Below are 13,232 nucleotides of genomic sequence, written 5' to 3' on the forward strand. Positions count from 1 at the left end.
GACCCTCTTGCCACTACTTCTGAACCTGTTGGGATTAACCATGCTTAGCTTCATATAGTCAACAATCAGCCCCTTGAGTGATGAAGCCACAGTGGAAAAAGGAAACCTGCCCATGGCGGGGCTACTCAAACACTGTGGGTCTGGAGAACTCACTAGATGCTCCTCACGGGAAGGCTGGTTCCTTGGTTTTATCCTGCTGGCTCTTCAGTAAAGGTGCCTTGGTCAAGACAGGCTTGCATGGAGTGTTTAAGGATCACCAGAAGCTGTTTTATACATTCCAGGATTCCTTGGCATTCATTTCTAGGAGAGGCCACACACACGACTTCTTAGGAAGTCATCGCTCAGTGGTTGATCGGTGTGAGCACCTGCTGGTCGCGGAGATCACATCCCAAGTAGCGGGCAGCAACAGCACCCATCACCACCAGCAGCAGAGCTAACCTGAAGCCCCATCCCTGCAACGCTGAATCACTGTGCTCTTGGGTAGTTCAACCTTTGAAGCTGATACGCTGTTTAGAAAAACAGGAACTGAAAACTTATTAGTCTGGTTTTGAGAATTCCTGCCCATCCTCCTGGAGTGGGACACTCCGTGATGCCAGTCTTGCATGGGCATTCCTTAATAAACGTTTGGTAGTTTGTCTCATTTGGAAGGTTTCTCGTCAGGATATGAAGGGCTGAGCAGAATGAGCAAAGGCTGGCTATCCGTTAGCTCTCGTAAGGTCCAAGTGTCACAGAGATGATGGCATCAAGGAGAGGCCCAGCACACATTTCTGCTCTTGTGCCCTGTATACATGTCACCAAGCCCATGTAAACACACAGATATGACATCAGAGATGGGCAAGAACATGGTATCACCCAGCCCAGCTGGCCATGTCTTCCTCACTCCTGCTCTCCAGAGTTCCCATTCTGAAATACAGGATATGCAGGCTCCCTTACCAGTGGGGACCACTGAGAAAGATACTCTTAGCGCATCTGAAGAAGCTGACACACATGCTGTGGTCACTGTACGCTTGCTCAGAGAAAGTGAACTAGGATACACACAGGCCACCCTGGGCTAGTTCTACCTTGAGTCCCCTTTGCTTTAGTGTGAGCACTGGGACTTGTACTAATTCAGAGGCAAACTCAAATGAGACCTGGGATGTGAGCTGGGAGCAACCTTGTTTAGAGGGTGAACTTTAGTTTCAGGATCCAAATTCCTGTAGCGCCACCTACTGCATTCCCTAGGAACTGCATGGGGAAAGCAATGAGCCACCTACAAAAAATGTCCTTGAAGGAGATTTCCAGAGTTCCAGTCTTGAGAGGGAAAGCGTGTGTGTGTGTGTGTGTGTGTGTGTGTGTGTGTGAGAGAGAGAGAGAGAGAGAGAGACAGAGAGAGAGAGAGAGAGGGAGAGAGAGGGAGAGAGGGAGAGGGAGAGAGACAGACAGACAGACAGACAGACAGACAGACAGACAATGACAACAGAAACCACAGCTGTAGTGCTGCTGCCTGCTGCCCAGTGGGTCCATCCTGAGTATTTGACCAAGGCTAGAGCATTCTAACCTACTGAACCTGGAATAGGCCACACCTCTTTCATATATATTCAGAAAACTATAAAATTTAGAAGGTACCTGGAGAACAAATGCTATGAACTTGATCTAAAAAAGCCTATATATGTAAATATATACAATTATGTGCAAAATTACACACACACACACACACACACACACACACCCCGACCCCCAGGATCTCCACCTAAGCAGCACAGCAGATGCAAGTCAAAGCAAATGAGGTCGGGAAGGTGGCCAGGCCCTCAGTTAGTTTCAGGATCCAAACTCCTGTAGCGCCACCTACTGCATTCCCTAGGAACTGCATGGGGAAAGCAATGAGCCACCTACAAAAAATGTCCAGGGTGGTCTCATCTGTCATCACTTGAGGCCGCCAGCAAGAACCTCACAGCAGCACGCTGGAGCTGTGGGCAGGGACGCTAGGCATTTCTGTTTGCTCAGTTTTGCTCTCTGCTGGGCAGGCTCTGACCCAGACTCTGGAGAGCTTGACGTCCTGGAGTCACAGAGCACCCAACACACACAGCACTGACCTCAGAAAGGTCAGCATACCCTTTACGAACAAAACTTTAACTCCCTCACCTTGCAGCCCGACGCCACCTACCCTTCTGCACAGACCCTGGGGAGACAGTGGAGCAGAAACAGGGGTTTGGAAAAGGTTTATTGCATTGTTTCCATGTGGAAGCACTGGCAGAGTTGGGAAGAAGCAGCATGTCCCGCTGACTTCTGAAAAAAATCACAGGGCTATGTCGACTTTCCTCCTACCCAGGACTAGAGTGAAAAACCTTATCCCACCCCCACCCAAGCCAAAGCTACAAAGGGATCTGTGGTGAGCGCTTAAAAACCACTGGTGTGGAGCACCTCACGGTGCTCGTGGTCTCAGTGGGATGTAGTGTCCAAGAGGGGTTTTCTCCCAGCACCTCCTGCATCCCCTGGTCCTTCCCCAGCTCAGGACCAGCTCTGTCCTGAGAGGCTGCGCAGGGAACTGCCTCCGGATGGGAAAGCTAGTCTGTGTGGTGGGCTGAGGAGCAGGTGTGGGGGAGGCTACCTGGCAACTCTAAGAACGTTGCCTAACATCTACAAACCATCTCCCAAGAGAAACACAAGTAAGATACAGGTCTGTGTACTTTAAACTCCAGAAAATATATGCTCATGGCAGATTTAAAAATGAGATGATCCTGATAGCTGGCCTGTCTGTTTCCCTTAGAATGAACATAGCTTGATTGACAACTTGCCGGGAAAGGGCGGGAACTGGGGCAGGAAGTAGTTGTAACACAGGCAAGTGTAGCTTGCCTGAAACTGTTTTCCCTCCTGTGATTGTATAAGGCATTTTTGAACTGGAAAACAGCTCTCCTTCATAGTCTTCCAAAAAGTCAGAGGGACACAACTGTTAATTCAGAATACAGAGACCCCCTTACCTCTCCCACCTCATCCAAATCTTTTTGCACATCCGTGCCCATCAAGTACAAGGCTGGCAATTAATTTTGAAACTGAGGCGAACTGTGTTCACTTGGGTGCAGGAAGCTGCTTCAGAAAGGCCCTTCTGAAGGCTCCAGCCCCAATCTCGCCACTCTGAGGCCTTCAGTGAGGTTCTGAGTCCCGCGGAGCCAGTGCTGCCTGGTGGGCAGGAGGTGGGCAGGGCCTTCTTGGCTTTCCTACTGGACCAGGTCATCCACGCACAGCGTCAGGGGGTCAATTAGTAGAAGGGGCAGGGCCTGGGCAGCACCCTTGACGTTAGTCGTGCTGACAGACAGCAGAGAGGAGACAGAGGCCAGAGAAGTGATTTCAAAAGGAAAAGAGCAGCTTCATTCGTCAAAAAATTGAAAAGATGATTTTTTTTTTTTTTTTTAAAAATAAAACATGGGGACTTTTTTTTCTCTGCAATGCTCAGCCATTTTTCTGGAGACATAAAAAGTTCTAAGAGGAGTCACTTTGTTTTGTTTTTGGCCTAAACATTCACAAGAGCAGATGGGACGGCGCCGTGACGTGGCCCGAGTGGCAATGCCGGTCAGGGTCCTTCAGACCACGTACTGGTACGGGTCTGCCTTCCCTTGGTCTGGTGTGGCAAAGGGGCTGGCCCAGCCTAGAGAGAAAGGGTGGCCAAAAACAGCTTTCATGTTCATCCACTTTGTTTTTTTAGCCCATCTTCTCTCTTCCTTTTTCAATTGTTCTATTCCCTGAAAACAAGAACAATCACACTTTCAGTCAGGCCCCCACTGCTGTGGCTGTAGGAGAGACGTCCACATGCTCCGATGACCAGAGTGAACACTTCTTTGTCAAAGCCGTGAAGCTACCTACATAATACAGCTTTCTTCTGTCTCTTGTAAGAAGCATCACACATTTACAAGCTCCCAAGGAGGAAGGGGCAATGAGCTCTCAGCAGGCACCTGGGCCACTGCCGCCAACAAGACCGACACCGGCTAGTCAAAGGGTTCACATGCCAGACCTGAGTCCTTGCTGCGTCAGAAAGGGCTCCAAGGCACCTGTGTATGCAAAGGCTCTGGTGCAGGAGCCCGAAATTCTGACAACCAACAGTGGCTGTTGGTGCGGGAAAGATGAACAGGAGAGCTAAAGCTACAATGGCCTCTTTGCAGAAAAAAAAAAAAAAAGAAGAAGAAGAAAAGAAAGACGAGCAGCAGCTAAAGGGACCGCTCTGGCACAGTCCGGGGAGACGGGAGGAACAGCGAAAGGCAGGTGGTGAGGAAAACAATCACCCCAAGAGGAAGGAGGAATTAGCGCAGGTTAGAGGGAAAGGGGTCACAGTGAGGAGGAAGGAGGTCTTCCCAGCGCTCCCTCAGCGAGGAGCGTGGAGGCCAAGGCAGTTCTCACAGCCTGTGCCACGTTCCCTGCCAAGTCTCAGGGAAAAAATACAAGATAAAACAAAAACTAGGGGCGAGGAAGAGAGTTTTCTTTTCCTCCTTCAAACAGAGCCGCTGAGATGCCGGAATGGCAGAGAGCAGGGGCTGTTGTCTGTCTGCTGTCTGCCAAGAGGAAGACACCAGTTAAAGAGGGTGATGCTCTCCCCATGAGCCGCAGGCCTTTTGTTTCTTTTCAACACATTCTCTTTAGGGACAGTCTTGATGAAGAACAGCTAGGACCAGGCTGTCAGTGTGCCTCTGCCCCCAGAACATGCTCTGGGCACCTGAAGCCGTGAAGAAGCTGCTCTTCATCTAGTACCAGCTGCAGAAGAGCACGGGGCCCCCAGACCAAGCTCAAAGTTTCTATCTGGGGAGGTGGGGTGCAGCGCTCATGAAACCAGGAGCAAGCAAGACTGAACGCAAGTCCCCACGATTCTTCTGCACACTCAACTAAGGTGCTGCCCACCTCATCCTCCAGAACCCAAAACACAAAAGTCAAGAAACGCTACATGGCAGCCACCTCAGAGCTCCTGTCCTCTGCACGGCCAGGACCTGACTGCAGGACATGCAGCGGGTGGGCGAGAGGACAAGAAGGCTCACAGCAGATCCGTCCCCTGGATCCAATCATGACACCAGCTCTAGAAGCTGATGCCTCGAGCCTTGCTGGGAAGTGCAGACCCTGGAAGAATGCCCTATGGGGCACAATATGTGGTAAAGAAGGCAACATTCTGGCTAGGGCTGCAGACAGGACCGTTCCCATGTGACCCTGCACCCTGAGTCCTCAGGCCCGGCAGCTGGCCAGGTCCCCAAAGCCCCCTGCTTACCGTCTCATCTGTGCAGATGGAGTGCACTTGGGTCCCGAACATCACTGAAGTGAAAATGAGGAAGAGCAGTGCCTCAAAGCACAGCAGGATGAGCAGGATGACCGTGGTGGGAGGCGAGAAGGAGCTGCACTCTGCAAGGGAAGCGGCACAGGGATAGGATGGCTATGCGGCTCCCTGCTCCACCCCACCAAGCTCCCACCCTGCCTCCGGGTCCTACTTTTTGACCTCTTACTCCTTCAAGGAGTCCCCAAGAGGCTTGGCAGCCCACCAGATGGAGGAGCTGGCTGTGGGTTACTACCTGCCTGGCCCTGAGTGCTGAGGGGTTCTGGGAAGACTCTCAAGTCTGACAGTCATGGGTAGGGGACAAACCTGGCCATGAGCTCTACGGTGGCCCTAACACTCTGCACTAGCCTGCTTTTCCTACCCCTTTCATGTGGAAGTGGAATCGCACCCTTTCTTCCTTACCTGACATCTACCTCTCCCACCACACCTACGTCGGACTCCAGGCAGCCAGTGACTGTTCTCTCACTGCCATAAAATCAGTTTTGAATGCTGCCCAACCACAGGTATCTGAGCATGAAGCTCAGGCATCCTGAGATATACGTTCCCCTGGTACAGGTAAATGGATAAGAAGTGAAAATAGAACATCTGTATAGCTTACGTCAGCTGTGGGGTGTGTGTGTGTGAGTGTGTGAGTGCGCGTGTGAGCCAGTGTGCACACACATAAAAAAGCGGTCACTCCCTTCTCAGCTGCACTGTTACGGGGCAAAGCCAGGAAGGTTCACCATTCCCTTCCCTTCTTGCCCTAGACTCTGAAAATTCCAATTAGGATTTGGAATGGCAGGATCCAGGCCCCAGGAGTGTAGAACTCCCCAACTCAGAGTACCCATCCTAGGACACAGTTCCTTGAGCCCTCTTATACAAAATCTATTGTGGGCTCAACAGCTTAACTAGAGCCAAGCAAGGATGACATTAACTACTAACCACGGGCAATTTTCCCAGTCTTACTGCCCTAGGAATAGGTGTCTGGAGTCCACTCCATTAGGAATCTGGCTGGGAGGACCTTGTGCACTGGAAGCAGCAGACAAGGTTTGAACTGTAGGCCCTCTTTTCAGGTGAGAGGTCTCAGGACTATTTCATACTCTGACCCCAGCTCATATATAAAGGAGGAGCACTCCTCTCCTATCCTGGGGCTCGTAGGGTCTAAACAAAGCAATGCTCAAAATACTCCCTGCATGTTGCCTGGCTTCTAGCGGGCTCTAACTGTCCTGTCAGCACCACTACAAAGTCGCCTCTATGACAGTCTGGGTTATACAATAATTGCCCACAATTAGCCTGACACAGGAGGGAGGTTTGTGATGATAAAATGACCTCACTGGACACCCTCTATCAAGTTGCCAAGGCCGTACCTGAATTGGCCTGGATTGCCAGGCTGGCAGAATACAAGCACTTGCAGAATGCTCACCGAGTGAGCAGGGATGGGTTGGGTTCACTTGGTTCTGCAGATGGTATCTTGCTGTTCCTGCCCCCCCCCCAAAACTGCCGTGGGCACAGAGAGGGCCAAAGAGTGGAGACGTGGAAAGAGGAGGGCACTCACCAAGGGCAGAGCTGGAGAGCAGTTCCTGCTTGGGACATCTGCCTTGCAGATTCTGAGTGTGAAAGCTCTAGCCCAGCATGTAGCTGCTTGTTACTTTCTGCTCTCCCACCCCCGTTTCTCCTGCAGTCTCTGGCTAAGCTCCCTTCCTCAGCATCTGCACATTTAGATGGGATACGTGTGAAACGGAGACACTGTCTACAATCTTAATCTAAGTATCGAGACAAGCAATCTGAAAACAACAACAACAACAACAACAACAACACACACACAAAGAAAAACAAACACAAATCCTCTATGCCCTAGGCACAAAGTTAAAAACTGATCTCTGGGAGACTGGGGTAAAATGTCCTTGGTTACAGTGCCCTGTTTAGAGCTGGGGTGTCGCCTAGGAGGAGCGCTTGCCTGCTGCGGCCCTGGGTGTCAACCCTAGCAGTGACAAGAGTGAAACAGGTGCCCTGCAGACCCAGACTCAAAGCTGTCTCTCCCCGCCCCCTTATGGCCTGTGAGCATCTCTGAGACATGCCCAGTCTGCTGCCTGTCTTACAACCTGATCAGTCTGTAGGCTTTCGGAAGATCTAATAAAAAACGGCTGTGCCTGGTACTGCACAGGGTTAGAGGCCCCCACACCACTCAGGTTCTCTACCTTCTCTACAGCAGGAGGAAAAACCCCGGCAATACTTACTTGTCCAGTCTTCTTCAAAGCAATGCAGGAAGTGGAATCCCACCATGATGAGGGCGTGCAAGGAAATGAGAGCTATGTACATCTGAAACAGGAAAGCAGGGCTGAGCCACTGTTGGGAGAACGGCCTAACTGTGCAGTCTCCTTGAACATGTGCTACGGGAACATTCTGCTAGGCTAAGGCCCCGAGAGTATCTGTGATTCCTCCAGCCCACAGACCCCCTACTTTCCTGTTTGGAGTGGGAAGGCATCAGCCATTCGTTAGGAATCTGTGGAACCAGAACAGACGCACAGCCTAAACACAGACTGGACTCGGGCTGTGTGGGGCACATACGACCTGCTGCTGCTTCGAACGGAAAGGGTCAGAGCGCCAACTGTCTGCACCTACCTGGGCTCTGAGCTCGAGGTCACCAGCAACACTGCCTTCTTTAGGGACTAATGCCTGAGCGATACCCAGAACAGAACTCTTGCCCCCAGGCATGCAAACCAAACTTGCTTTCTACACGCACAAGCGAAGAGCACTTGGGGAGCCAGGGAGATGCAGCCACGTGGGCAGGCAGTGTTCTCAACAGCAGCAAAGACCGCACAGAGTGCTGACATTTTCCAAAGAATAAGAGTCCCATTGCCTTATGGAGGCAGGGCAGAATTCAGAAGCCGACTTACTGTAAACAGGACAAAGTACTTCTGGTTGTTCTCGCCGACACAGTTGTTGACCCAAGGACAGTGGTGGTCCATCTTGCGAATGCACCGCTTACAGACACTGAAATGACCATATTCAGACTCTCAGCAGGAATTATCACCATACACGGTCTGAAACAAGCACTGCACAGTGACAAACCAGCAGGCACTGGGGAATACAGACTCCAGCTCCCACCTCTGGGCCCCACGAGAAATTCACGTCTGGAAGGCAGAATGAGGACCCCCAGGGTCAAGTCATTCTTCACAAGGGGTCAGAAGTTAGGACATTCTTCCAAGGCGTCTGCACACATTAACAGGCAAGAACTGACCCAGGTAAGAGGTTGTCTGCAGCCTCACAGAACTTAGCTGGGTTTCCTGAGGAGGCCAAGTACAATGAGTTTGAATAATGTTACTATAGGGAGGCTATTGGGAAGGGGGTGAGTTCTAGAAGCTCTACCAAGCACTAGCAGAGATGGAATGCACTTTTTCAGGCTGTAGGAACTGTAGCAGCTTGGCAGATGTGGTAGCCTCACTAGTGGGTTCCTATCAGTTTGCCTTCCACGAGAGGCTTCATACCGCTCTTGCTCTTCTCCACCTCCAAGGGCCTCTCATGGCACAGGCAACATTCAGAAACGCTAGCCTGGAGCAGGAAGGCAAGGGAGGAAAAGGAGGCCCTACATGGATGCAGAAGACAACTGTACCACTGGTCTGTCTGCTCTGCCTCTTCTGTTACACATGGGAATTATGTACATGACACATCGGCGAACACTTCTTCCCCCCAGAACAAGGTTTCTCTGTGTACTCCTGGAACCTGCTCGAGGAGCAGGTTGGCCTCAAACACAGAGACCCACATGCCTTTGCCTCTCGAGTGCTGGGATTAAAGCTGTGTGTCACCATACCTGGCCTTCTCATGCTCCGTTTTAAAGCAGACTCGTAGTGCAGAGTGGCTGTGTCCCAGGCCTCTGCTCCCCATGGATGGAGTCACCCACTACATCCTACTTCTCATTTACAGGTATGTCTTCCCCATAAAGAGAGCTCCAGGGTCCTTAATGCTCCTTTCACCTGGGAGACATCTCTCCTTGCCTAGGCTCCTGAGCAGGTCGACTCCCACCCTACTTATTTCTAGGGAGACTTTCAAGTACATGCTCGAGTCAGTGAGGACTCCACTGTAGAGAGACCAGGTGTGAACGAGCAGGAGGCGAGGTTTCACAAGGGGCTAAGGGGCACTGGGCAACCAGGTCAGACAAACACATGCTTGAGGGACAGGAAGTGACTGTAGCACTTGAGGGTTGCGTAAGCGGGCGGGTCCAGTGTTTCCTGCTCTCAAGGGCATCAGGTGCCAAAGCAGCACTTCTCTTCTTGGGCTAGAAGGCTTCACACAGGGAAGGCAGGGCTCTGGGGCCCAAGCTATGGAGGCTGAGGGAGAAGCAACAGTCACTGAAAATATCAAATGCACTCTATGGAGGTATTTCCTGGTGCCGTGGCCTCTAGATTTCCCTCACTCCTAGCTTTTACACCACTGCTTTAAAAACCAATGATTCTCGTCCCTTCTTTCTACCACTTCATTGCCACTTTTCAGAGCACCCAGCTCTGAGAAGACATTCACAAGCTCTTTGGTTTACATGCATTAACATGTCTACTCGTGGGTTGTGTTCTGTCTCCGGGAGGTATAAGGACCCATCTTCACTGTGTACCCTTTAAGCAGCCAGCATAAGTTCTCTGACCTATCCTGGGTGCTGACCAGCATCAGACATAACCATGTCACCCGAACTACTCCTTGCAGCACCCTCACCACACTGTCATAGGTACGCCTGCCCTGCATGGGCTTAGAGCTACTTCTCGCCCACCACAAGCTAGGGTTGAGCCCAAGGCTTAGCCTGGCTGGGGCTGAGCATGAAGGCTTAGAGCTCAGACAAGATAAGCAGACCTAGAAAATGGGCGAAACCACAGTGGAGCAGGGTGAGAGACCTTGAGAGTCCTGGTTTCATTTATAGGTTTTCATTACTCACCTCACTGACTGACAAAATTGTAGGCAAACAAACAGCATCCTACACTCTAGACCAAAACAGCTCTGAAGAGACAGTGCAGGCAAGGGAAGAACAGAACACCCATCTCCATTTTGTGTGTGGGTGAAGAAACAGGCCTTCCAATAAATCTGGGTTATCACCCTGTTCCTCAGGTGAACACCACGTCACATGAAGATATATGTTCGGCGACTAAGGACTGGAAGAATAAGCAGCAGGAGTCTGTTCAGGGTTCTAGGAAGCTGATGAGGGTTCAACCTTAGTGTATGCGTATCAAAGGGAGCCTCCCCTGGGAACCTATCACATAAGCCCAAGGCCTTAGCTCTGTATTAACCCACACAGGCTTTTCACCTGCTTCCCTGGTCCTTACAAACCGGAGGACTCAAACAGAATGAAAGTCGCCTGGAGCTATAGGGCTTCTCCAGGAGGGAAAGGCTAGGAGGCAGACTCTAGATCAGTGGTTTTCAACCCTTGGAGGGGGGTGCCATCCCTTGGAGGGGGTGTCATCCCTTGGAGGGGGTATCGAAGGACCCTTTCACAGGGGCTGCACACCAGATACTTACATTAAGATTCATTATGAGCAAAATTACAGTTATAAAATAGCAATGAAAATAATTTTATGGTTGGGTGTCACCACAACATGAGGAACTGTAATCTGGAAGGTTGAGAACCATTGCTCTAGGCGGGAGGTTTGTGAGTAGCTATAATCCCCACCAGGGCTCTGACTCCACCAGGAGCAGAATGCAGAAACAGGTGTATGTGTGGCCCTCTTCCCAAGGACAAGACAAACACAGCTCTCTCTGTGACCAGCTAGCAGCCTCTGGGCTAAAAGACCATCAAAAAACCCCAATCTATCTTGTGTTTCAGGACCCTACTCACCTACCCAGGGTTCTGGGAGAGCCTGGGCCTCCATGCACCATCTCGAAACAGCAGTGCACACTTTCTGAGGCAGACACAGGCAATTCAGCACCCCCACCAGGTTACCCTAAACCAGGAGCTCCTGCTTTGCTCCAGCTGCTTACTAGCACTTGGATGCCCACTTTGGGTCACTTTGGGGAGGAGGTGAAGAGGCGTGGTAGCTGCAGTGAAGAAAAAGAACACCAGGTGCCGGGCCATAGGGAGGAAAGAGAAAAGAACCACTGTGTGGCAGGAAAGCTGTTTCTGGCCCAGTCTTTAGAAACTGTGCATATCTCTAACTCCACACATGGTTCCATTCACGGGGAACTTTCACTTCCTGCTGGCCACTCCATAGCTATTTACATTAAATCCTTAAAATGAGGAAGGAAACAGTCACCCCTGTTTACAGAGGGAAAAGTGTGCCCCAGAGAGACACAGACTTTGCACTGGCTTAAAACAAAACCTCTCCAGCTTCAGAGTCAGGCCTCCAGGGTGGCCAAGGGAAATAAATGCCATCTCACGTACAAGAAGCAAACCTCAACAGACTTCAGAGGCAATCCAAGACAGAAGTCCTCCAGAAAAGCAAAGCTTCTCAGTCAAACACTCACACAGCTGCCATTGTGTGAATCACTTTCAAGGCCCCACAAGGACCGAGAACCAGACAGGCAGGATCCACACCTGTCTCAAGTATCCGCTTGCTCTGTGACCTTAAAGCAGTCAGTCAACACGAGGCTAGCGTCCCCATCAGGGGCATCGCCTGTGCAACAATACCGGCTCTCCAGGGGTGGCCATGAAGGCGGAAATAGATGGGTGATAGAGAGAGGTGGTAGGAGAGACCGAGGTTCCTGGAACACAGGGGCTGGGGAGCCGACCGATCTGGGTGACAGAAACGGATCGTTTCATAAGGCAGCACAGGAAAGCCACTCCAAGTCTGTTGCTCAGGTACAATCTCTCTCCCACAGTATCTCAGCTAGCAAAGCTCATTCCTCCAAGCCCTCCTCACTGCAAACATACAGCATGTTGTAAAGGGGCCAAATGACATTGGAGGTCTCTGTAATTGGCCGCTTATAGATCCCTTGTAATGAGAAAAATGCAATTTTGAGCAAGATATCTTCTCATCAAGAAGACTCAAAGAACCTTGATGATATAAAGGGATGCCTGTAACAGCTCAGAGGGAAAAGAGACTTCTGCTTAGGAGCTGCTCCTGTCACAAGCTCCGCAAGTGTTGCTTTAAGCAAAGTCTGCGAGATGTCTGTCTCAAGCACTGTACCTCACGGGTTTACCAGAAAATTGGGAGTCCCTCAGCCTTACAGACACGGAAACAGAGGCCGCACCAGGTGTCCCTCGCTCTGTCAAATGCCTTCTCCACTCTAGCGGTCACTCCTTGACGGGGTGGGACACTCAGCAGTCCCGGTGCTGGCCTGGTGCTAAGGAGGGTCCACGGTACCTGCAGTGGTGGGCCCGGTCGGGCTTGATGCTGCAGCACTTGGGGCACTTGTACACCACCTGCCCAGGCTTCAGCTGAAGGCTCTCGATGAACTCTTTAGTGGCGTTTCCTTTGGGCACTGCCCCCTAAGAAAGGAGGGAAGGCATCAGGGTCAGCTGTCACTCTGTACTTGAGGCGCACACACGAGCTCTGTGCTCCAAATCACCTCAATACACAGAACTTTCCCAAGAAACTGCACCTAGGTCACACTGTCCCATGATTAACTTCTTACTCTCATTAGCCAACACTGTTTTTTATCGATTGTTCTTTCCCCCCTGGGAATATCACGGTAGTAGTTTGGCACTGACCATTCTGATTTCTGGGAAGAGCTCTGACCTTGGGAGGGTCCACTGATGAGTGCCCTACCCCACAGCTCACCTCTCCCATGCCAAAATGTGCTGCTTGACATTCACTGGGTCGTTTTGCTTTATTTATTTATCTATTTATTTAGTTTTACCTGTGTGACTATTCTGAAGGATGGGCACTCTATATTCAGTAACAGAAGCCATGGCCCCTGGGTATCTGACATGTTACTCCAGGCCGGTAATACACAAATACTTGGTACTCTGGTTCTAGAGTCTGTTTGGACTCTGCACCAATCTGGACAGAAGGACAGACAGAATACCAACTTGAACAGGATCTCAATAGCC

The 13,232-nt window shown here is 50.9% G+C and overlaps 1 protein-coding gene across 3 annotated transcripts in view; it reads right to left on the reverse strand.

Moving 5' to 3' along the window:
• Zdhhc3 (zinc finger DHHC-type palmitoyltransferase 3) overlaps positions 1-13,232 on the reverse strand; it is a 41,899-nt gene that overhangs the window by 5,558 nt on the left and 23,109 nt on the right. For 2 of the 3 annotated variants that reach the window (XM_038323487.1, XM_038323485.1), the window contains 4 exons: positions 12,544-12,668; positions 8,161-8,257; positions 7,501-7,582; positions 5,222-5,352 (listed from right to left, as the gene is read on the reverse strand). In XM_038323487.1, the coding sequence (XP_038179415.1) occupies positions 5,222-5,352; positions 7,501-7,582; positions 8,161-8,232 (285 nt within the window). In that variant the 5' untranslated portion in view covers positions 8,233-8,257; positions 12,544-12,668. Of the gene's footprint in view, positions 1-2,181; positions 3,717-5,221; positions 5,353-7,500; positions 7,583-8,160; positions 8,258-12,543; positions 12,669-13,232 lie in introns of those variants that run through there. The other variant, XM_038323486.1, reaches the window with a different exon arrangement.

Source organism: Arvicola amphibius, chromosome 3 (assembly GCF_903992535.2).
Source record: "Arvicola amphibius chromosome 3, mArvAmp1.2, whole genome shotgun sequence".
NCBI classification, from domain to species: Eukaryota; Metazoa; Chordata; class Mammalia; order Rodentia; family Cricetidae; genus Arvicola; species Arvicola amphibius.